General features: G+C 38.2%; 1 protein-coding gene across 1 annotated transcript in view; it reads left to right on the top strand.

Annotated features, from left to right (window-relative positions):
* nsg2 (neuronal vesicle trafficking associated 2) overlaps nt 1–25101 on the top strand; it is a 99297-nt gene extending 74196 nt beyond the window's left edge. The window contains exons 4-5 of the mRNA XM_057820689.1: nt 13808–13918; nt 21190–25101. Of these exons, the coding sequence (XP_057676672.1) occupies nt 13808–13918; nt 21190–21393 (315 nt within the window). The 3' untranslated portion in view covers nt 21394–25101. The remainder of the gene's footprint in view (nt 1–13807; nt 13919–21189) is intronic.
* The last annotated feature ends 225 nt before the right edge of the window (nt 25102–25326 follow it).

The raw sequence follows: 25326 nt of genomic DNA, 5'->3' as shown, positions 1-25326 counted from the left end.
CAACAGGTTTGGAAGCAAAATATTATAAGGGTGCAAAATTTGTTGTACAATTAGCATCTTTAGTGGGGCAAATTGAAACTCTGCTCACCATCTTGGCGGTGCTCTCTGGCTTTTCACGGTCCACATTTTCAATCCTTGGTTCTTGCTCAGTAGTTGTTGTCGCTTTTGAAAGCTTAGGTTTGAAAAAATTATGTATATGGCGGAAAACACTCAGGTGACTTGAAGTTCCGCTCTGAGACCCCCAATTTGGCCAAATTTCAAAATTGTCCTATATGCATGTGTGATACATCATTGGAAAGCTTAAAATCTCAATTTTCTGGGGAAGAAAATTTTTGAACAGGAGGACATTTAAAAATATATATATATATTTTTTTACAGCAAAACCCTATATGGAGGTGAAAGCACGCGAGAGCAGAATTACGGACGCCATGACTTTAACGAGATATTATCGCGTACTTACCTTGTTTCGATCCAAAAACTCCACGTAGCATGTATCACCGAGTGTCAGAGCTGTGAATGGCCACAGCTGGATTTTTTGGGGATTTTATGGGTGAAACATGGTAATTAGGGTTGTTCCGATCATATTTTTTTGCTCCCGATCCCGATCGTTTTAGTTTGAGTATCTGCCGATCCCGATATTTCCCGACCCGACTGCTTTTTTTTAGCTCCCGATTCAATTCCAATCATTCCCGATAATTTTTCCCGATCATATACATTTTGGCAATGCATTAAGAAAAAAATGAATAAAATTCGGACGAATATATACATTCCACATACAGTATATAAGTACTGTATTTTTTTATCATGACAATAAATCCTCAAGATGGCATTTACATTATTAACATTCTTTCTGTGAGAGAGATCCAAGGATAGAAAGATTTGTGACTTTGTATATTGTGACTAAATATTGCCATCTAGTGTATTTGTTGAGCTTTCAGTAAATGATACTGTAGGCATGCCTAAATGCATGATGGGAAGTGGAACCATGACTGTGCGTAGTGCTACCAATTGATATATCTTCTCTGCGCAGGGAAATAACTTATGGTGTTAATAAAAAGATCAATTGCTACCTTGCTTCCCCACATTGCTTCCCATGCTATTTCTAATCACAGGGAGAGGGATTGTAAGGCTTTAGCCAATTAAAAAAAGGTTCAAAGGCTGCCAAAATTCACTCTTCTCATTTTACGCTGCCTTTTACCTCTCTATATAGGTAAAACGTCATCATTACAGATTGAGTGTGACAATGTGTGAGTGGGTCCTGCAGCGCATGCATTAATTGCATTAAATATTTTAACGTGATACATTTTTTAAAAAATTAATTACGGCCGTTATTGGGATAAATTTGATAACCTTACCTTAAGCCTAAACTAAAGACTCTGGATGAGTGTAACATATCATGTCTGTAACGTTAAATACAATTAGAAAACGATTTAATTAAAAAATATATATTTATTAAAAAAAGGCATGGTCGATATTTTTTTGCCTATTCCGATACTTTGAAAATGACGTGATCGGACCCGATCGATCGGGATGCCGATCGATCTCTAATGGTAATATAACAAGAGTCGCGATGCAAAAATCGCGACTTTTATTAGAGATTTTCTTTTTCATATATTTACCCTTTTAAACTTTTTTTTTTTCAAATTTTGTTCGGATCGATTATTTATCATTAACATATCGAAGAAAATGCGGCAGTAACAAAAAAGAAAAATACAATTAAGCGATAGTTATGAGGTAGATATCCGTGACAGACACCATTTTTTTCATTGTGACATAATTTGTTTATAAGTTTAAAATATGTGAGTGAATAATTTTTTTAAAGTTTTTTTATTTAAAAAAAAAAAAAAAAAAAAAAAAATTAAACCGAAATACTACACATCAATTAATGATTCAAAGCTAAAAATGACAGACATTTTGAATAATAAATATAATTACTTACCTTGTTTTCATGGCTGGGTTGAAACAAAAGCGGTTGCGCGACGTCTGTAAGCGGGGGTTTCCAAGGTAAAACAAACATATTAAAAATAGTTCTGGGGCTTAATGCGCCATGAATCTGCTATGGCAGCATATAGACATATTGCTCTATCAAACACAACAGTTCTTTTGGCTTAAAATACAGCAGTTTCTTTTAAAGAGGAGTGCAAGAGCAGAAACTGCTTTTTCAGTCTTGTCTGTGTTTTCCGCCATATCCATCTTACCACTTCATTCCCCAGGTGGCTATGGCTAAGCAAAGCAAATGATCGTCTAAGGTACTACTTGTGTTACTTTGTATTTGTGGGTTTCTTGAGTAAGTGAAAGGGTTGACGTTTTTTATTGACAGATCTTTAGTTATAGAACAGAAGAGAGGCATCATCAACATTAACTGTCCACTGGCGGGCTTTTTATCAGCTGTCTCGAGCTCGCTGCATATGTCTGATTTCCGTGTGCTGTGACGAGCAGACATTACTAATCAAACATGCAGACACGATTTGCTCATATCAATACAATAGTAACATGATCTGTTGGAAAAATAATTTTGACCCATTTGACCCATGACTCATTTCATTCATTTTTGTTGTTTGTTTTATTGCTTTACAACTTTTATAATATTCTTAATTTTAAAATGATACATAGGAAAGTCAATTACATGCAATGACACTTTTCGGCCACTTATGCTTACAATCAGAACTTATTTTGGTTGAATCCGATGTTACTATTGCCTCAGCACGTCTTGGCGGCTATCTGGCCTTCGTCGTTTTTAGATTGAAATGTTACATAACATAAAACACGTAGAAGGTGATTTCTTTTTTTTTTTTTTTTTGTATGGATGCAGAAATGTCTAAATTATTAGTTTTTTGACAAAAAAAAAAAAAAAAAAAACAGGCAGTTGGCCGAAAATTACCTGGTTATTTGAACCTAAAGTTACGCTGTTGTTTATATATGAAAAATCCAACTTGGCATGGCCAAGTGGCATTTTTTTTTTTTTTTTTGCCATGTGGCTAAATTTTTTGCCACATGCCAAAAACCACTTTTGGTTTTCGGCCCTGCTGGTTATCATTCATTTTAAATAATTATTTCGAGCTAAAATTACGCTATTGTGTAATCCAACGTGGCGGCCATCACAAAACAAAGAGCTTTTTAAGTTGAAAAAAAACCAAATACGTAAATTCCAGAATTTTTATAGATATGAACGTAAAACAGTCTAGTTTCTTGGTTAAATTAAAAAGCAGGCAGTTATCATTCATTTTACATGAATATTTCAAGCTAAAGTTAGGCAATTTTTTTTTTGCCAAAAACTGTCATTTGGCCGAAAATTACACCATCATTTGACTGTAAAGTTACGCTACTGTGTATGGCTACAACAGGGTGGCCATTACAAAATAAAGAGCTTTTTAAATTAATTTTTTTTTGAATAAATGTGTATATCCCAGCATTTCTATAGATATGAACATAGAACAGTCTAGATGTTTGGTTAAAAGCAAAAAATAACGGGCAGTTATCATTCATTTTACATAAATAATTCAAGCTAAAATTACCCTATTGTGTAATGCAACGTGTCGGCCATCACAAAATAAAGACCTTTTAAAGTTGAAAAGTCTTGTAAATAAATGTGTACATCCCGGAATTTCTATAAATATGAACATAGAACAGTCCAGATTCTTGGTTGAAAGCAACAACAACAACAACAAAAAACGGGCAGTTATCGTTCATTTTACGTAAATATTTCAAGCTAAAATTAAAAAAAAAAAAAATTCCCACAACGTTGCAAAGTTCATGCATGGGGAAATTTTATGCAATTATTACCTTGAGTCCTCGACCAAATCACTCTTGAAGCACTCCTGCCTGCTTGTATGCAGTAAAACATGAGTCATTTTCCCACTTAAATCTAGCGTTTGAACGCAGCGTGTTTGAGTTCATCACAGTGAAAGCCAAATGCTCTGCCTGGGTCGGCCCCCGACGGAAAGGTGTAGCGCAGTGTTTGTCGGAGCTGTCTTGTCAACTGATGGTGAAGTCTATGATTATGTTTATAGTCCACATAAACTAGCCCATGTCCAAAGTCCGGCCCGGGGGCCAAATGCGGCCCGTGGTCAAATTTCATCCGGCCCCCAACCTCTGTCATAAAATCAATAACGTCTGGCCCGCATACAAATTTAATAAATAGGTCAGTATATGAAGTAGCTTACACACTAAATGCTGCTCCTCATTTACCCACTAAAAGGCAGCAGCACTTTCAAAAACATTACCCCGTGTGACCCTTTACATCCAATTTGCTAAAATGGCGACATTCAACAAAAAAAGTTGACTGCGACGGCCGACGCTTCAAGGATAGGTGGAAGTGGGACTATTTCTTCACTAAAATATGCAACTGTGTCTGCCTCATTTGCAAAGAGACAGTCGCTGTTTTTAAAGATTTCAATGTGAGGCGATTTTACCAAACAAGACATGCTGACATGTACGACAAGATTACAGGGATGATACACAGCGAGAAAGTGAAGCAGCTTGAAGCTAGTTTAATTTCACAGCAGCAGTATTTCGCATGTCGAAAGAGAACGCCACAAAGGCTAGTTGCGAGATTGTTGAAATTATTAATTAAAGAAAATAATAAAGCAAATGTGACACACAAAATGGCTTGCTAAAATTTGCTTAAATATATTGTTCTACGTAAAGGACGTCAGCCAAGGTTGGCCCCCCACATTTTTACTACGCCAAATCTGGCCCCCTTTGCAAAAAGTTTTGAAAGCTTCATGTCAGAGGTACCGAATGTAAAAAAAACTGAATTTTCTGTTCATTATGTCAGAGGTCAGGAATTACAGAGTTTATGAACCATTTAATGAAGCTTCAATGCTTCTATAAAATTTAATATTACATTGTAAAGCAGGGGTGTCCAAACTTTTTGCAGAGGGGGCCAGATTTGGTGTGGTAAAAATGTGGGGGGCCAACCTTGGCTGACGTCCTTTACGTAGAACAATATATTTGAGCAAACTTTAGCAAGCCTTTCTGTGTGTCACATTTGCTTTATTATTTTTTTTAACTAATAATTTCAACAATCTCGCAAATAGCTTCAGTGGCGTTCTCTTTCGACTCACGGGCTCTTGCGAAATACTGCTGCTGTGGAATTAATAGCTTCAAGTTGCTTCAATTTCTCGCTACGTATATTCCCTGTAATATTGTCATACATGTCAGCATGTCTTGTTTGCTAATATTGCCTCACTTTGAACTCTTTAAAAACAGCGACCGTCTTTTTGCAAATGAGGCAGACGCAGTTGTTGCGTATTTTAGTGAAGAAAAAGTCCAATTTCCACCTATACTTGAAGCGTCGGCCGTCGCAGTCAACTTTCTTTTTTTGTTGTTGTTGTTGTTGTTGATTGTCGCCATTTTAGAAAATTGGGAGTAAAGGGTCACATGGGGTAATGTTGCTTAGCGTGCTGCTGCCTTTTTGGTGGGTAAATGAGGAGCAGCATTTAGTGTGTAAGCTACTTCATATGCTGGTAGCAGTACTGCTGACCAATTTATTAAGTCTCTGTGCGGGCCAGACTTTATTGATTTTATGACAGAGGCTGGGGGCCGGATGAAATTTGACCCCGGGCCGCATTTGGCCCCCGGGCCGGACTTTGGACATGTCTGTTGTAAAGTATTCATTGTAGTAAAAATGGTTACATTTTTACATAATGGTACGTTATTCGCTCCATACTACATTTTAATTTCATGACCACATTTTTACCTCTTAGTAGCCAACATTGATAGACGAATCAAATATTTGACAGGCATCTTAAAAGGGGCTTCAGTCTCACCCTGATATTACCAAGCATTTGGATTTGTCTTTACTGAAGAGTTAGCACTTGAGTTTATGCTCTTTTTTTTCCCCGACATAATTCCACCCGCTAATCTTTAAATGGAGTGATGGGGTGTTTGAGGAAGGGGGTTTAGCTTGGCCCCCTATGTGGCCTGTCAGTTCCTAGCAGAAAGAGCGAGAGAGTGGGTGGTGGGTTTCATTAGCACAGAAATCCAAATATATAGGAAGGTTGGAAAGCACGGAGAAAGGCCTTATCATTGGGTACTCCTGCACAGTTCAAAGTAAAATACAAAAATAAAGTAAAACTGAATGTAGAAAAACAGTTGTAAAAGCAATATAACGAGGAAAAAGCTACAAAAAAATGAAAACTTTTGATGCTGACTGATTTACTGAAGAGATACAAGTTCCAAGTTGTCTCTAATCTGTACATCATGGGCAGTCTTCTATTCAACACATCCTCCTCTCTCCCAACAGAGACTCCTCTATCAGATAACACATTTGACACTTCCCCCCACCCATTCTAAGCTGCTTGGATGAGTTTCTTCACCACCTCACTCACAATTGCTATCGACCGTTGACCCAACACACTTCAAGTAATTCACGTTCGCTATCTCTTCTCCCTGTGGCTTTGCTCTTCCTCTCCATCTTTCTGTCAAAGCTATACAGTAAATTCCATTTTACCCCGGCTAAACTTAACCTTTTAAGCTGTTCATCCACCTTTTCACTGCTATAACAAGAGATTACATTGTCACAAAAAAATAAATGAAACCTAATAATACTGTATAAATAATCATGTCAATCAAAATCGAGCATAACCAATCCAATTTAACTCAGTTGCACGTAATATTTGATATAAATTGTGAACATCTTTTTCATCTGTTTTTTGCATTAATACTACTGGAAAAGCAAACACACATAATAATATCGAAATTGATTGTGCTGTATATTTGCCAAAACAATATAAAATATTCTTAAGATATCAAGTCACAGAAGAGTGAAAAATCTTACTTCGCAATGTCCCTGGTTAAAGCAGCAGCCAGCCACCCAGCAGGGACATCAAGTGTCACGCACCGGGTGCTCCTTATTGCATCTGTCGACTCTCGTTAGGGGCCACAGTGCCAAACCTCTTCCCTCATGTCTGTTATCAGAAGTGACGGTGGCTGACTTGAGAGCGATAGGAGAACAGGGCTGTCCAAACTAAGGCCCCCTGGCCAATTTTTATTAGCCCGCAGCAAATTATGAAAGTATCCCTGAACATGACCGGCACAAAAAGCTTAAATTCAGTCTTCATAGACTACTAGATGGAACTCGTCACTTAACCCCTTCAGAGCTAAGCATGGTGCTGAAGGACATGACGCGTTCGCGTCTTTAAACCAATAAATAAACTGAATTTAGGTGCTATTGCCACTTCTGGGAGATGATTGAATGAAATTTTACCCATCGAAATCAAATCATGAGGTTTGCCACGCCCTTTTTGCTATTTTTGGCTCTTTGAAAATGGCTGACCAAACGCAACTTCAAACAGGATAACATTAAGTGCTCATTTCTCATCAAAAACATATTAATATTAACATAAAATATAACAAATACAAGCATGAAATATCTTCGACCAAAAAATTGCACGTTGTTCTGGTGTTTGAGTAGAGTAAAAATCAGCGTATACAGTGGGCGAAATAAGTATTTAGTCAACCACTAATTGTGCAAGTTCTCCCACTTGAAAATATTAGAGAGGCCTGTAATTGTCAACATGGCTAAACCTCAACCATGAGAGACAGAATGTGAAAAAAAAAAAACAGAAAAATCACATTGTTTGATTTTTAATAGGATTTTTAATAGATTTTTTTGACACAGATACCGATATCGATAACTTCCTGCTCCTCAAGGCCGATACCGATACGATAACCGATAATATATATATAATTTTCCAATGTATATTTACCTGAGTTTTTGAACACCTGTAGGTCAAAAATACTAGTGGTTGATTCAGCATAGATTTGCCTTTGACCAAACCACAATTTTTATGATGACATGAACATTATTATAATGAACAAAACAAAGAGAAGAATAGTCTTGACTTCAAAAAAGTGCCCATATTAATTTTTTTGAATAAATATAATTTGAGTCAATCACAATCAATCAGTCAATGTCTTTGACGATGTGTTGCCCTGAACAATGAGCACTGATCTAAAACAAACATAGACCCAACATGTATTGTGTTTTGTCAGCAGATAAAACATTTGGTGCCACAGGAGAGGAGACTTTTGTCGTCTTGGTCCATGAAACAACTTTCTTAACCTGGCCATTATAGAACAGCATGCCTCTCAATAACCAAAAGGCCTCTCAAGAACTTGTAAACATAACACTGTAAAATGCAAACATTTGCTAATTGTCATAGTAAGGTTTATAAGTCATCAAAGGAAAAATACAGCCTCTAGAACACTAACAAAATTTTGCATACTGGCAAAACAGGAGTGGAAACAAACGCTCTCATCCCAATCCGACACTGCGCCAAAAACATTATTAATAGGCCCGATAATATATAATGTTATTGGAGTTATTGGGATGACGTCATAATTCCTATTATCGGACCGATAATTATCGGACCGATAATTATCGTGCACCTCTAATTTTTAAAGAATTTATTTGCAAATCATGGTGGAAAATAAGTATTTGGTCTATACCACAAGTTCATCTCAATACTTTGTTATGTACCCTTTGTTGGAAATAACGGAGGCCAAACGTTTTCTGTAACTCTTCACAAGCTTTTCACACACTGTTGCTGGTATTTTGGCCCATTCCTCCATGCAGATCTCCTCTAGAGCAGTGATGTTTTGGGGATGTCGTTGGGCAACACGGACTTTCAACCCCCTCCTCACCCCGTGGCGTCAAAATGATAACAAGAACGGTGAGCAAAAATCCCAGAACCACACGGGGGGACCTAGTGAATGACCTACAGAGCGCTGGGACCACAGTAACAAAGGCTACTATTAGTAACACAATGCGCCGCCAGGGACTCAAATCCTGCACTGCCAGACGTGTCCCCCTGCTGAAGCCAGTACACGTCCAGGCCCGTCTGAGGTTCGCTAAAGAGCATTTGGATGATCCAGAAGAGGACTGAGAGAATGTGTTATGGTCAGATGAAACCAAAATAACTTTTTGGGAGAAACACAGGTTCTCGTGTTTGGAGGAGAAAGAATACTGAATTGCATCCAAAGAACACCACACCCACTGTGAAGCATGGGGGTGGAAACATCATGCTTTGGGGCTGTTTTTCTGCAAAGGGACCAGGACGACTGATCTGTGTAAAGGAAAGAATGAATGGGGCCATGTATCGAGAGATTCTGAGTGAAAATCTCCTTCCATCAGCAAGGGCATTGAAGATGACACATGGCTGGGTCTTTCAGAATGACAATGATCCCAAACACACAGCCAGGGCAACAAAGGAGTGGCTTCGTAAGAAGCATTTCAAGGTCCTGGAGTGGCCTAGCAAGTCTCTAGATCTCAACCCCATAGAAGATCTGTGGAGGGAGTTGAAAGTCCGTGTTGCCCAACGACAGCCCCATAACATCACTGCTCTAGAGGAGATCTGCATAGAGGAATGGGCCAAAATACCAGCACCAGTGTGTGAAAAGCTTGTGAAGAGTTACAGGAAACGTTTGGCCTCTGTTATTGCCAACAAAGGGTACATAACAAAGTATTGAGATGAACTTTTGGTATTGACCAAATACTTATTTTCCACCATGATTTGCAAATAAATTCTTTAAAAATCAAACAATGTGATTTTCTTTTTTTTTTTTCCCCCCCACATTCTGTCTCTTATGGTTGAGGTTTACCCGTGTTGACAAATACAGGCCTTTCTAATATTTTTAAGTGGGAGAACTTGCACAATTAGTGGTTGACTAAATACTTATTTGCCCCACTGTACTAGTTATAAGAGGGTGTGCAAATAACATTCTCATTTGTTTTAACTCTGTTACCCTGTTGAAAATATTTCTTTACAAATATTTAATTAATCACATAAATGTCTGAAAAATCTTAGACAGTATATCGCTCACTTTTGTTCTTTTACATTCCAAAAACCTTTGAATTCAAGTATGTAGATTTTTAATATCCACTGGAAATAAATTTCTAAGTGAAAATATCCCTGTTGAATACCCTTTGAAAGCATGTACAATTGATGAATATGAAGATAAACGAGCAGAGAAGGGGGTCAAAGGGGAAAAACAGAAACACCTGCCGAAAGCCAAAGAAAAAGTCATATAAAAGCGAACCCTTTTTGAGGCCGACTCTCACAAAATTTTCAAACGCATTGAAAGTTTCAAGAGTATGAATGAGGAAGTTAAACGGTGGCCGGGTTTGCGTGCGTGCGTCAGCCGGCATAACGCTGATGGACTCCGAGCATCACTCGCGTGCCTAATTGTTATGACATGTTTGTCGGAGCTGACGGAGCAGCCAATCGGAACGTCCAAAAAAACGGGAGCGTGGGAGGCAGGAAATTACAATTCAACGGAAGGGCAGCTTTTGTTTATTTATTTCCAAGAAAGACGTGTGCACACTGATGTAATGACACACACATACACATACACAATAACAACACAACACGCGCGCAGCTGTCAGACGTTGGCAGACACTATGGTTTTTAAACACAGATATCCTTCCATGTCTCATTTGCATAATTCAAATTTAAATGCAATTTCAAAGGCATGCAATCAAAGTGTCAAGTTGAAAAGGAATCCTTTTTTATGTTAATCTTCTCCACAACAGCATGTCCAGCCTACCAGACAAATGCAAAATGCACCCACATTTGCATTAATTGACAATTATGTACAGTATATACTGTATTAGTATACTGTACCGTACTGTAGAGAAATATAAATAACATCACTATTTTCAAAGGAACTGTGATGCATTATACTTTATAGTGTATCTATTTATTATATATCAATTTAGAGTATGTGACATTTTACCACAACATTTGAGGAATATTTTTAAAAATCTGCATTTAAAACAGATATATGTACTATTACTGCCCAGTGTTAAAATGTATACAAGACCAATACTTTTACCTAGGGTTGTTCCGATCATGTTTTTTTGCTACCGATCCGATCGAGATCGTTTTAGTTTGAGTATCTGCCGATCCCGATATTTCCCGATCCGATTGCTTTTTTTTTTTTTTTTGCTCCCGATTCAATTCCAATCATTCCCGATAATTTTTCCCGATCATATACATTTTGGCAATGCATTAAGAAAAAAATGAATAAAACTCGGACGCATATATACATTCAACATATAGTACATAAGTACTGTATTTGTTTATTATGACAATAAATCCTCAAGATGGCATTTACATTATTAACATTCTTTCTGTGAGAGGGATCCACGGATAGAAAGACTTGTAATTCTTAAAGGATAAATGTGACTTTGTATATTGTGACTAAATATTGCCATCTAGTGTATTTGTTGAGCTTTCAGTAAATGATACTGCAGCCATTTAACTTCTGCCCAAATGCATGATGGGAAGTGCAACCATGACTGTGCGTAGGGGCACCAATTGATATATCTTCTCTGCGTTGGGAAAGAACATAGGGTGTTTAGAAAACGATCAACTACTACCTTTCTTCCCCACATTGCCTCCCACGTTATTTTTAATTGCTGAGAGAGGTATTGTAAGGCTTTAGCCACATATAAATGGCTCCAAAGTCTGTCAAAATTCTCTCTACTCATTATACACTGCCTTTTAGCGCTATCTGTAGGTAAAACGGCATCTTTATAGATTGAACGCGACAATGCGTGAGTGGGTCGTGCAGCACATGCGTTAATTACTTAACGTGATTAATTTTAAAAAAAATTAATTACCGCCCTTAACGCAATAAATTTGATAGCCCTACTTTAAGCCAAAACTACTCTGGATGAGTGTAAGACCTTTTGTCTGTAACGTTAAATACAATTAGAAAATGATTTAAAAAAAAAATATATATATATTTTTTTAAAAAAGGCATGTCCGATATTTTTTTGCCGATTCCGATACTTTGAAAATGACGTGATCGGACCCGATCGATCGGGATGCCCATACCCATCTGACACAAATTCATATAAAAATTACATCAATCGTTCTACATTTGTGACGAGTGACGTCATCACTCGAAATGAATATTTCAATATAAAACCATAGCAGTACAAACAAACCTATTTACAGCACAAACTGGTACAAATGTAGCACAATAAATGGGGGGCTGCCAGTGATATCATCACTTGAAATGAATACATCAGTAACTGGAACGTTAGCAGCACAAACGAAAAAGTTTACAGCACAAACTATCACAAACGTAGCACAAACGAACGGCAATGTTTCGGGTCCATTTTGATGTAATTGGGGGGGATGTGTGTGGTCATCACTATAAATTAAAAGCGGCATATCTACAAAACCGTTGCAGCACAAACAAAATGTTTTTACAGCACAAACAAAACACAAACGAATGATGCCATTTTTAATCAAATGGGGGGGCTGGTTGACCTCAGATTGACCTATAAAAGACTTGTAATTCTCTCAAAAAACGATAGGAGAAAACAACACATACATTCAGAAACGTAGCACAAACGATTGAGATAATTTTATTTATCGTATTTTTCGGACTATAAGTCGCGCCTGAGTATAAGTGGCACCAGCTATAAAATGCCCAACGAAGAGGAAAAAAACATATATAAGTCACACCGGAGTATAAGCCGCATTTTTGGGGGGAAATTTAATTGATAAAATCCAACACATCGAACAGATATGTCATCTTGAAAGGCAATTTCAAATAGAAATACAATACAGAACAACATGCTGAATAAGTGTACAGTACGATAATGTTACATGATGCTTGAACAACAAAATGTGAATGTGGCCGATATGTTAACGGAACATAGCTATCAGGAATTATTTAGATGACTATAGCATAAAGAACATGCTAACAAGTTTACCAAACCATCAGTGTCACTTCAAAACACCAAAATAATATGTGAAATGATATAATAATGTGTTAATAATTTCACACATAAGTCGCTCCAGAGTATAAGTCGCACCCCCAGCCAAACTATGAAAAAAACTGCGACTTATAGTCCGAAAAATACAGTAAATTCGCATCTAATGGGGGGCCAATTCTCACGGAGGTATTTTATTTCATGTATTAATACATGACATAGTTTCCCATAAAGTTAACGCATTTAATGCAGGTTTGACAAAATTATACTGGTTCAAGGGCCACATTTATTGCCACTAGATCTCATGTTGGCCGGACAAGTTTATTTTTGACCAAATAAAGCCCCTCTCATACATACCTTAACACCGTTAAAGGCCCAGGATTTAAACAGGTAACGCTTGTGTGTGAAAGCAATTTCCCGGGTCGACTGACAAGGAGACTTAACGAGTCCCGTCTTAGTATTATATCCGGGACTTTCCCGGCATATGTGAAAGCACGCGTTTGATTCCCGGGTCACAGCACAAAGGCTGATGACGTAAACATATTGGCGGGCCGATCGCCATTGCGACAAAAAGGGGTAAACAAACATCACAATTGTAATTTTAAGATATAATTACTTGATAACACAAATTATATGGTTTTACAGTGCCAATGTCAAAATAAAAGCGTATCGTTTTGTATGTACGATATGAATTAGCTACAACGTGCCTATCAAGCAGAACAACCTTGCGGGCCGGATTGTACCCCATTGTGGGCCGCTTTCAGTCCGCGAGCCGTACATTTGACACCGCCAATTTAATAGATTCTATCCCCGCAAAATCATTCGGTGTTACATTAAATATATTTAAGTTCATAATACATTTTTTTTAATTAATTAAAAAAATATTATTAGGAAAATTGCGTTTCAGATATTAATATTTCAACGGACATAAAATGGGAATGATCATATGTAATATTTCAACTAATCTAGAAGGATTTCAGTTCTGCTTACCTTCACTAGGGTTGCGTGTGTGCTGGACTCTTTCCCAACTGACACTTATACTGACCTGAGTGGTATTTGCGTCCCCTGCAGGTCACCATCCTGATCATCTTGGCCTTAGCCTTCCTTGCCTGCATTGTGTTCCTGGTGGTTTATAAAGCCTTCACCTATGACCACGCCTGCCCAGATGGATTCCTCTACAAGGTACAAGAAATACTACTATAATAATAGTTCGGAGTCACATAGTCCCTTTCAAGGGACTCCATGGAAATTTAATACAATATGTAGATTGGTAAAATGTACAGTAATGTAAAAAATATTAGGACACCCTATGGAAGCCTGTATATTTTCTAACATATTTGGTCATATGGATATTTAATATCAATTTTAACAATCTTGAGAGATGAAAGTAATAGAACTACATAACTAAAACTGAAAAAAAGTTTTTTTTATAACTTTCTGTAAAATGTCATTTTAAAAAAATGCCATTCCTGTTGAGGAATAAATTAAGACAGCCCACATTCAATCCCACGTAAAATGGCTAAAACCACACACAGGTGTATCACATCAGGTGCACATAGTTGGAACATTATTACCAGGGGTGCAGATATTTTTTTTGCCCAGGTTCTCAGAGGAGGACCTGGAGATGTGACTTGGTCCTCATTGAGCTTGAGAGCCAACCCGCCTGATGCGATAAAATTATGACAAGCTTTAGTTAGAGCAAAATACCTTTAATTAATTATATTAACAATTAATGCCTGATTAACATCAACTGGCACAACAAAATTGCCATTACTTTGAAGTGAAATGTAAAGAAATAAACATAAAAGCAGTACTAGTAAATAAAGGGCATTATGCGGCTCCCACATTAACTCCAAGCCTTTGTAAAAGTGGGATGTCCTCCTCCTCATAAGAGCTCATTGAACGTGCATGTTTAGCTTTGTGAAATGCGAGCAAAAACACGTTTGTCAGTGCATGGCGCTGCGCTTCATCAACTTTATTCCGCCACTTGTCCATAGGGCGAGTGGGGTGCTGCCTGACATCGATAGTTTGCTTAATTGCCACATGCTCTGTTTTTTTTCGTGCTTTTCAAAGTTTGGATGGCTGAAATTCTTTGACCCTACATAAAACGCGCTTCTCTTATCAGCGACATTGGGATTCTCACGGCAAATTTTGTACCACATATCCGTGCGAGCATCATTTGCTTCTAGCCATGGTACCTCCTGCAGCCACTTTTCAGCAAAAGTCCTTTTTTTGGTAGCTCCGGTGACGTCTCAGTCGTCTGTCTGTCCTTTGACGGGGGTGGGGGAACACGGAAATAATTACTCAGTGGGCCTGCCTCCGACATTTTGAGAAGTGATTATCTCGTGTCCGCCGCAAATACAGTGGTCAGCCATCGGTACGCAAAAGCGTATGGAAGCCGTTGACGGCCAGCGCGTTTGTATACGTCCAGTACGAATGCGCGCATGCGGACCACTTATGTGCACCCCTGATTATTACCCAGTGCTTTGAAGGAGGCTTGCTTTATTTAAACCTCACATTTATTCTGGTGTGCCCCTGACTGTTGAAATGAGAGAAAACACCATGGTGAGATCAAAGGAGCTTTCTGAGGCCTTTAGAAAGAAGATTGTAGATGCTTTTGAGTCAGGTATGGGATTTCAAAAAGATCTCAAAACAATATAAAATCATCCATTCCACTGTCTGGTAAGTAGTCTACAAGTGGAGGACATTCAAAACATCTGCCAACACACCCAGGTCTGATGGTCCAAGCAATTTCACCCCGAGAGCAGACCGCAAGATGCTAAAAGAAGTCTCCAAAAACCCTAAAATGTCATTACGGGACCTACAGCAGGCTCTTGCTACTGTTGATGTGAAAGTGCATGCCTCTACAATCAGAAAAATACTTTACAAGTTTAACCTTCATAGGAGGTGTAAAAGGAGGAAATCTTTTCTCTTCATAAGAACATGAAGGCCAGACTGAAGTTTGCCAGAGTGAATGTAGTCAAAGACCAGGACTTCTTGAATGTTCTTTGGGTAGTTGAATCTAAAATTTGAATTATTTGGACACTAGAACAGAGGACATATTTGGCGTAAACCCAAAACAGCATTCCAGGAAAAGAACCTCATTCCAACTGTGAAGCATGAAGGTGGAAGTGTCATGGTTTGGGGATGCTTTGTTGCAGCAGGACCTGGCCAGCTCACCATTATAGAATCCACCATTTATCCTATTGTGTATCAGAGGGTGTATGAGGAACATTTGAGTTCATCTGTGAAAAAAATAAATCCGAAGCAAAACTGGACCCTGCAACATGACAATGACCGAAAACATACCAGTAAATCCACCAAAGAACGGCTGAAAAGGAGGAAATGGAGAGTCCTGGAATGGCCGGGCCAAAGCCCAGATCTTAATCGCATTGAGATGCTGTGGGGGTGTACATGCAAGAAACCCCTCAAACATCTCACAGCTGAAAGTATTCTGCGTTAAGGAGTGGGGCAAACTTTCTTCAGACTGATATCAAAGACTGGTAGATGGCTCCAAAAAAATTGTCTCACTGAAGTTACGTCCTAACTTTTTCCTCAGTTAGAATATGCATTTTTGTTGATATAATGTATTTGGTTTGATGAGTAAAACAATGTTTAATTTTTGTTGTTCACCTGCAATTAAATCACTTTCTTTTTCAGAGAAAATTTCCATCCAAAACTCCACTCCAAACGTCATTTTTGTTTCCTAGCACGACCTCTGCTACAGTATTTACAGTGTAATGTTTTGTTGCACCAAGGAATGATTCATCATGGGTTCTAGGGGAAAAAAAGTTTGATTATACTTTGGGAGAAAATTATGGTGCATTAGCATTCCCCTCTGCTCAACACTTGTTGTTCCCTAAGTTGTATAGTGCGCAGTCTTTGTGTCACCTTGACCGTCAGAGACTCTGAAAGCTGTAATCGAAAAGCTATTTCAAAGCCCGTGCTGGGACTCTTATTCCATGTTGCTTAGCCATCATTATCTGCTCTTGGGTATCAAATGGAGAAATGTGCACCCACACAGAAATAAGCATAAAACTCAAGTAAGTTATCAATTTAGCTGCACATAATAGCCACAGTATTCCAAGAAATGGATATGACCAATTCCACTCCATTGCCTCCCTACCTTAAAGAGACCCTTCAGCCAAAAAGAGTTCACTTTTCACTAACAAGCTCACTTGATGGACATTTTGCTCAGAAAAATAAAATTGGCATTTATTTTCAATATTATCAGTTCATTTAGGAGGTGAGAGAATGCGGACATTCACAGACTGCTTTTTGGCTATCTGCAGTGAAGGCATACAGTACAAGGTTTGGTCTCAATAGGTAGATATAACAGCATAACCTGCATAGTCTTCATAATTTATTAATATATTATGAAGTCTATGCATGCATTTACACTTTTTGCTGGGGACAGAACATTAATTACAATAAACATATTAGGTGAACGGGGCTTAGGGCTATATTTTTCACCAATATGAACCTAATTAATTGATAGTCTAAATCAGACATGTCCAAAGTCCGGCCCGGGGGCCAAATGCGGCCCGTGGTCAAATTTCATCCGGCCCCCAGCCTCTGTCATAAAATCAATAACGTCTGCCCCGAACACAGACTTAATGAATTGGTCAGCAGTACTGCAACCAGCATATGAAGTAGCTTACACACAAAATGCGTCCCCTCATTTACCCACTAAAAGGCAGCAGCACTTTAACCCTTTATTGCCAAATGTATCACATTTGATACAACTAAAATTTCATGATTTTGAGACTAATTTAGAATTTTGACATTTCTTTTTGAGAAAAAAAGTGATGGATGCAAGTCAACACATGCATCTGCAGGTTCCATGAGAAAAAAAAAATCATGATTTAGCATGCGTTATAGATATAGAGCGCTTATTACACATATTCATTTTGACTTTTTTTTACAAATTTGAAAAAAATGTTTCATTAGGACCTTATTTTTCAAATTTAGGGATTCTCTGATAAATGCTTCATGTTGGATGTATTTAAGGGCTAAGCAACATTATTCCGTGTGACCCATTACTTCCATTTTTCTGTGACAATCAACAAAAAAAAGAAAGTTGACTGTGACGGCCGACGCTTCAAGGATAGGTGGAAATTAGACTATTTCTTCACTAAAATACGCAAAAACTGTGTCTGCCTCATTTGCAAAGAGACGTCGCTGTTTTTAAAGATTTCAATTTGAGGCGATATTACCAAACAAGACACGCTGACATGTACGACAAGGGAACGGAAAGATACGCAGCGAGAAATTGAAGCAACTTGAAGCTAGTTTAATGTCACAGCAGCAGTATTTCGCAAGAGCCAGAGAGTCGAAAGAGAAAAAAAAAATTAAGCAAATGTGACACACTGAATGGCTTGCTAAAATTTGCTTAAATATATTGTTATACGTAAAGGACATTGGCCAAGGTCGGCCCCCCACATTTTTACCACACCAGATCTGGCCCCCTTTGCAAAAAGTTTGGACACCCCTGGTCTAAATGTTCAAAGCAAAATAAATCTTGACTTATACTTTCACATGTATTGGTTCAGGTGATACAGCATTCGAGTCAAACCTTTGTTTTCAAAGACTACTAAAGAAACATTTTGAAAACTTCCAAAATAAATGTCTGGATTTTATTACCAAATTTAAAATGCATTGTTTGAACATAACTTTAATTATATTAACATATACAATAAATGCAAACTTGTTAATAATCTCTTAACTGTCCAGGAATGTAAAAAATAAACATTTGTCTTGAGACCACTCACTGTTGTCTGTTTAAATAAAGAAATTAAATATAACTGAAAAAAAAATGTTGGCCAGGGAATAAGAAAAATAAATAAAAATGGAGTCTTCCTTCAGGTAAAACATAATTGCTTTTGTCCACAAGCACAGCCAAACTTCACACAAAGTGGAAGCTCCTTGGGGCTGCTTTTAAACCACATCAATAAAATAAAAAATTTTCGGCGAGGAGGCTAAACCTCTGTTCACTACATAGTTTAATTAACGTTAACAGTAGAAAACACACTTCTCGCTAAGCAGCTTCCTACTCGAGTTTTGCAGGTCAGCAAATTCACACAGTTTAATATGATGCAAGCTCTGCTGCCGGTCGGACATTCAGAAGCAAAATTAGTGGTGTGTTCCCCACCGCCACAACATTGATGTCTTTTTACATTGCTTACAGTGGTTACTGCTGGCCAAAAAAAACTTCTAATACTGTATCACTCCTCTTCGAAGTGGGCTGAGGAGGTAGCAAGTTGTCAAAATGTTGTATTCCTGTTGGGGCTGTCAGTGCGTGTGTTTGTCTGTAGGGGCTGGGGGTTCAAGTCATCTGCCAATCAAACGTGCGTTTGAGGAAAATAAATGTACATGGCACATCGAGCAAGTGTAAAGGGGTAAATGTAAGTCTAAACATAATGAAAATAATTCACAATAGTAGGGTCAATTCTATCCTTACAACATATGAGAAGACAATCCTAAATTACCGTTATAACTGAACTCATTAAAAAATGCAAATAAGGTTGCTTAAAAGTTGGTGGGGACAATTTGAGCATCCTGAAAAGTTAATGTTATGTCCTTACCGTCCCTATGCAAACCTATGCCCTTGATAAAGAACCATATTTTCAGAGATTTAAGTGGGAATTAGTAGAGACATGCACATGAATTTTGGTGGCGATGGTTAGTTTTTGGACTCTAGACCAGTGTTTTTCAACTTTTTCTGAGTCACGGCACGTTTTTACATTGGAAAAAATCTCGCTGCACACCACAAACCAAAATTTTCCAAAATTACTTCCTGTACTGTGTATTTGTTTATAAAATAGTTTATCAATTTTTATACTTACTCAGTGCAATTACTTGAGCCTGTTTAGATGAACCCAAAGCTGATGTCCTAGCAGGACTCTTCATCAACAGCTTCCAGTCTCCGTTTTATTTTTTATAGCAGTTAGGCTTGAAAAGCTCAGAATTATCAGACAGACGAACTTTAGCAACGTCTTTAAACGCATCAGGGCCGAGCAGCTCGCTGACAATAGCTTTGCAGGCAGGTAGTGTTAAGGTCTCTGCCACTGTGTGGGACTTTGGATTTAGCAACAAGTTCAGCAACAAGGTAACTTGCTTTGGGGGCTTTCTCATTTACCTTTTGTAGCTTTTCTCAAAAATTTTGCCCGTTTCTCTGTGTTTTCACAAAGGCGAACAAAATAGTCCATCGACTTGTTTGGAAGCGACGGGTGTTTCGTTTGGGGATGACGTTTAGGATAGCTGCTCGTGTCGCGTTCAAGAACTGCTCAGATTTTTAGCCGTCAGCCACCTTGCAGCCATTGACAATGTGTTGGTCTAAAACACAGGGGGAGATTTGACTGTCGTCACATATGGATAAAATGGAAAGGACGCTTTCGTGAATATTGACTCTTGACAAGTCTGATGATGACATACAGTAGACGTGCTAGGGTCCACATTGTCACAGACAGAAAGGTGCTGATGGATAGAAATCCGAGCAGTTATTGAACGCGACAAGAGCAATACCTGGCTCGTCTGCACACGACCGCAACTTTCTACCTCCTCCTTCCTTCCTACTGCAGCTCCGCCCAACAACGTAAAAAAAAAAATTAAATAAAAATGCGACATTGGATAATTTCTCGCGGCACACCTGACGATCCCTCACGGCTCTAGACAACGTTAATACATAGACTTCAAAACCCTATATCATGAAGTCTATGGTTAACACTAGGGTTGTTCCGATCATGTTTTTTTGCTCCCGATCCGATCGTTTTAGTTTGAGTATCTGCCGATCCCGATATGTCCCAATCCGATGCTTTTTTTTGCTCCCGATTCAATTCCAATCATTCCCGATAATTTTTCTCGATCATATACATTTTGGCAATGCATTAAGAAAAAAATGAATAAAACTCGGACGAGTATATACATTCAACATACTGTACATAAGTACTGTATTTGTTTATTATGACAATAAATCCTCAAGATGGCATTTACATTATTAACATTCTTTCTGTGAGTGGGATCCACGGATAGAAAGACTTGTGACTTTGTATATTGTGACTAAATATTGCCATCTAGTGTATTTGTTGAGCTTTCAGTAAATGATACTGCAGCCATGCCCCAATGCACGATGGGAAGTGGAACCATCATGGGAAGTGGAACCATGACTGTGCGTCGTGCTACCAATGGATATATCTTCTCTGCTTTGGGAAATAACTTACGGTGTTAAGACAAAGATCAATTGCCACCTTGCTTCCCCACATTGCTTCCCATGATATTTCTAATATGCCGATCAATCGGGACATCTCTAGTTAACACTACACTCACAGTTCCAACCCTCTTACCACCATGTCTTCTTTGGAAGACAACACCTCTGATTTTGTATTCCCTTTCACCGTATGACAAAAACCTATCAACAGTATGTAACCTAAGCATCCATTTTGTTTTTGTTTCAGCACAAGCGCTGCATTCCAGCTTCACTGGAGGCTTATTATGCCGCACAGGACGCCAACGCCAGGGGCCGCTTCTACACAGTGATCAGCCACTACAGCATGGCCAAGCAGACCACCTCGCACTCCGTATCCCCCTGGTTGCCCGGGGGGGCTGCGGGGAAGCCGCACGATGGCAAGCCCCCACATGGCGGCGACGACGCCCACTGAGCCGGGTTGCACAAACGCCATGAATACATATGAGTGTATTTTGTGCCAGTAGGGCCTTTAGAGTGCATGCAGACATCAGTTACCAGTCACGTTTGGATTTGTCTGCCCGTTTGCTCTGACTGAGCGCCATTTTTCTTATCGTGTTAAAACACATACATCTTGCTTATTTCTCATTAATTTATATATCTATTTTTGACAGTAGTGTGTGGATTTATATGTGACTCAATCAACTAATTCAGAGTCTTATATCTCCTCTTGTACTGTATACTATTTGTATACACAGTAGGATGCGTGTCAAATCCCATACACATTAGATGGGCCGGAATTAGATAAAGTGGTGCTTTGAGATATAAGTGACCCAACTTAAGAGTGTTCCAAGATGCAAATGTTAACGTTTCTTCACACCAGTGTTTTTTTCGTCAACGATGATAACGAAAATACTTAATCAACGAACACATTTTTCTCAACGATGACCCACGATGACCCCACGTTGATGAGCTAAAATCTTGTCTTCAGAGACTAAAACATAACGAGATGAATGCCAGTTGTCGTCTGACGAGACGAGAACGAGACGAAAATTTGTCATAATTTCTGTCATAAGTTCACAATGTGTGATATCTTCTTATCGTATGTGTAGTTAGCACGCATTTTAGAAGTGTTTGGCCGTGTCACTCATGTGACGTGCTTTGCCTTAGCAGTGTGCCCATTCAAGACTCACTTTGTGAAACAAGTCAGATGCTGCTTGCTAAGTTTTGTTTTCTTATCTTGGCTATGCCATGTAGCTTTAACCTTTAAAGTTCTGCGCCAGTGTTGTTTTTGGCAGCCATTTTAATCTTTTGGACGAAAATACTTATTAGTCTTAGTTATATTTTAGTCATTTCAAAATATGTTCGTCCTCGTCTACTTTTAGTCAACGAAAACAGTCGACAATTCTCAAAATTTTTTCGTCTATAAACTTCAAAAGTTTAAGTCCATTAATAAATAAATAAATAGATAAATAAAAGTTTTCCAAAATTTTCGAATGAACATGACGGACGAGCACATAAGTGTAGAGTCTACAAGGACATCAACATTTTCATGATGATAATAAACACTCAGCAAGAAAACAGCACATTATTTGCAAAAACTCACCTGGACGCCACTAACTGTATGTAAAATGTTTTCCAAAAGTTTAAGAAGACACCGAGTCACCGCGCTAAGTGCTAATGCTAACGGAAACGCTATGCGTACGTGAACGCTATGCTAACGCTACAAGTCAGTTTAGTGTGTGACGATCACTCAACAAAGACCTCGAAAGGCTAAAGCAACGTATCTAACCAAGATAAAAAGCAAAACTTACACATATCTTTTACAAAAGGAGCCTGGAATGGGCATAGTCTTCACTCACGCGCTGGAGAGTTAGCGTGTGTGTGGTGCAAGGGGTCAGGGTGAGGCGCAGCACGTCACATGAGTGACACGACCAAACACTGCTAAATGCGTGCTAAACTACACATACGATAAGAAAATATCAAACATTATGAATTTATGACGGAAATTATGACAAATTTCCGTCTTGTTCTCGTCTCATCAGACGACAACTGGCATTCATCTCGTTATGTTATATTCTTCCAAGACACGTTTTCAGCGTGTCGTCGTGACGTCAACGTCATGAAAAAAATGTTCGTTGACCAAACATTTTCGCCATCGTTGACGAGTACAACACTGGTCTGTGCTTAGTGATCATCACACACTAAACTAACTTGTAGTGTTAGAATAGGGTTCATGTTAGCGTTAGCATTTAGCGCGGTAACTTTGTGTCTTCTTAAACTCTTGGAAGACTTTTTACAAACAATGTGTGGCGTCCATTTCGAGTTTCATTAATTGCAAAAAATGTGCTGTTTTCCTGCTGAGTATGTATTAGCATCATGAAGATGCTGATTTCCTTGTAGACTCTACAATTATGTGCTCGTATGTCAATGTTCGTTCGAAATTGTCGGAAACATTTAATTTATTTATTAATTTATTGATAGACTAAAACTTTTGAAGTTTATCGACGAAAACATTTTGAGAATTGTCGACTAAAACTTGGCAAAATTTGTCTGACTTTTCCTTGACTAATAAGTATTTTCGTCCAGAAGTCTAAGACGAAGACGAAAATTAAAAGAGCTGCCAAAAACAACACTGCTTCACACCAAACAAAGACAATTCCACCTTGTACATTTTAAAAAAACATACAAATGACAATGGTAATAGTCGCGGTTTTAGAAGCACACATAACTTGAACACAAACTAAGGAGCGGCACATTTAGGAAGATAAAATACTCACAGGCATATATTCTTTATCCTCTGCGAATATGTCTAATATTTTGGTTTATTTGTGAGTCAATTACAATAGTAGGATGAGAAATATTGTATATTCGGATAAAATACTATACCAAAAGTGACTTTTTCTAAAATAGTTGTATTTTTTATTGGGGAGATGATTGACGTTCCCATTCATTTTCATGTGAAAAGATGATTTTGAGACTTGTATCTCAAGGCACCACTGTATCAATGATTTATTTTCTTCAATATTACCATTTTGTTACTGTTCTAGTTTCTCTCTCCAGGATTCAGTTTCTATCCCTCAGTTTTTCTTTATTCTTATCTCCTTATCCCCCCTCCATTTAGTTAATTAATTCCTTCCTATTTCATTACTGCTTTCTCTTTGAACTGCTTTTTATTCTTACATCTTCCTTCTATACCTTTCGAATTCTGCTTTGCAGTTTTCCAAACTTCTAAGTTGCCTAGAAAAGTGTGAACATGCTTTTGGCCTAGCATCTTATATCTAATGATGAGCCATTCTACCGCTTCTGCTGTGTACCCTCAGGCATGACCCCCACCCCACATCCCCCATCAAAAAAGTTGAAAAAGTGTGCCCTCTGGTGTTTGTTGTTTGACTTTTAAATTTCTTCTCAAAACACCAGTGAGGAATTTTTAACTTCCAGCATTCGTAAACATCCTCTGAAGTGAAATACTCGCTATTTGAGCCCTCATATGTACATAGTAACGTGCTTGCTTTTTTGGGTATCACATTCATTGCAGATGTTTGTCGTAGCTTTAAATTGTATTACTAAGAATGATAATATTTTTTACATTTTTGCAGTAGCTTCAAGTCAAAAGCCATTTACAGGTTTGCGAATGAAGGTGTGTATTTGAAGGGGCCGTTTCTAACATGCAGTACAACTGAGATTGTTTATGAACAGCTGTTTTGGTTAGCACGAGTTCAAACGTGATCAAAAGTTGACTATGTAATGACATCTGCTGCTTGTTTTGAGCTAAATGTATTACGCTATAACCCAAGACTGTTAATTGCTGCTGTTTTGGTGAGCAAAAGTTCAATTGTAATTGCAGTTACCATGTGTTTGCTAATTGGGTAAAGAGTGGCACTTATGACACACCCAGTTTGCTTCACTTCATGGGAAAATACAGAAAAAAAGAAAAGCTGGTAACGTTCATTTCCAAAGCATTTATTTATCATGTTTATTTATGAGCGCAGCTTTTTATTTTTGAAAGCATCTGATCTACAATGAAGACCGCTTTCAGTGAGCTGTTGTGATGTTGTTAGTTGATAGTGTATTGTAGCCGTCCCCGTAACGATTCCTTGTGCGTTCCCCGCCCGCTCTCTCTCAGTTCAAAAGGATCCCAATAAAAAGATGGAGTGACCCGTAATCAACTTGTCCGTGTGATTGATCTGTCACATCGTTAGGATAAAAATATTGGGGCCCCTCATCGTCTGTAAGTGCTTGTAATATTGCACTTTTAAAGTAAATTCACCAAGTGACACCCACTGTTTAATGAGAGTTTGACGTTGGATTACATGTAATATTAGGTAGTAATATAATATACCGTATTGGCCCGAATATAAGACGGTGTTTTTTGCATTGAAATAACACTGAAAAAGAGGGGGTCATC

Source organism: Corythoichthys intestinalis, chromosome 18 (assembly GCF_030265065.1).
Source record: "Corythoichthys intestinalis isolate RoL2023-P3 chromosome 18, ASM3026506v1, whole genome shotgun sequence".
Classification (NCBI taxonomy): domain Eukaryota; kingdom Metazoa; phylum Chordata; class Actinopteri; order Syngnathiformes; family Syngnathidae; genus Corythoichthys; species Corythoichthys intestinalis.
The sequence above is the reverse complement of the archived record's forward strand: the minus strand, read 5'-3'. Positions and strand labels throughout refer to the sequence as shown.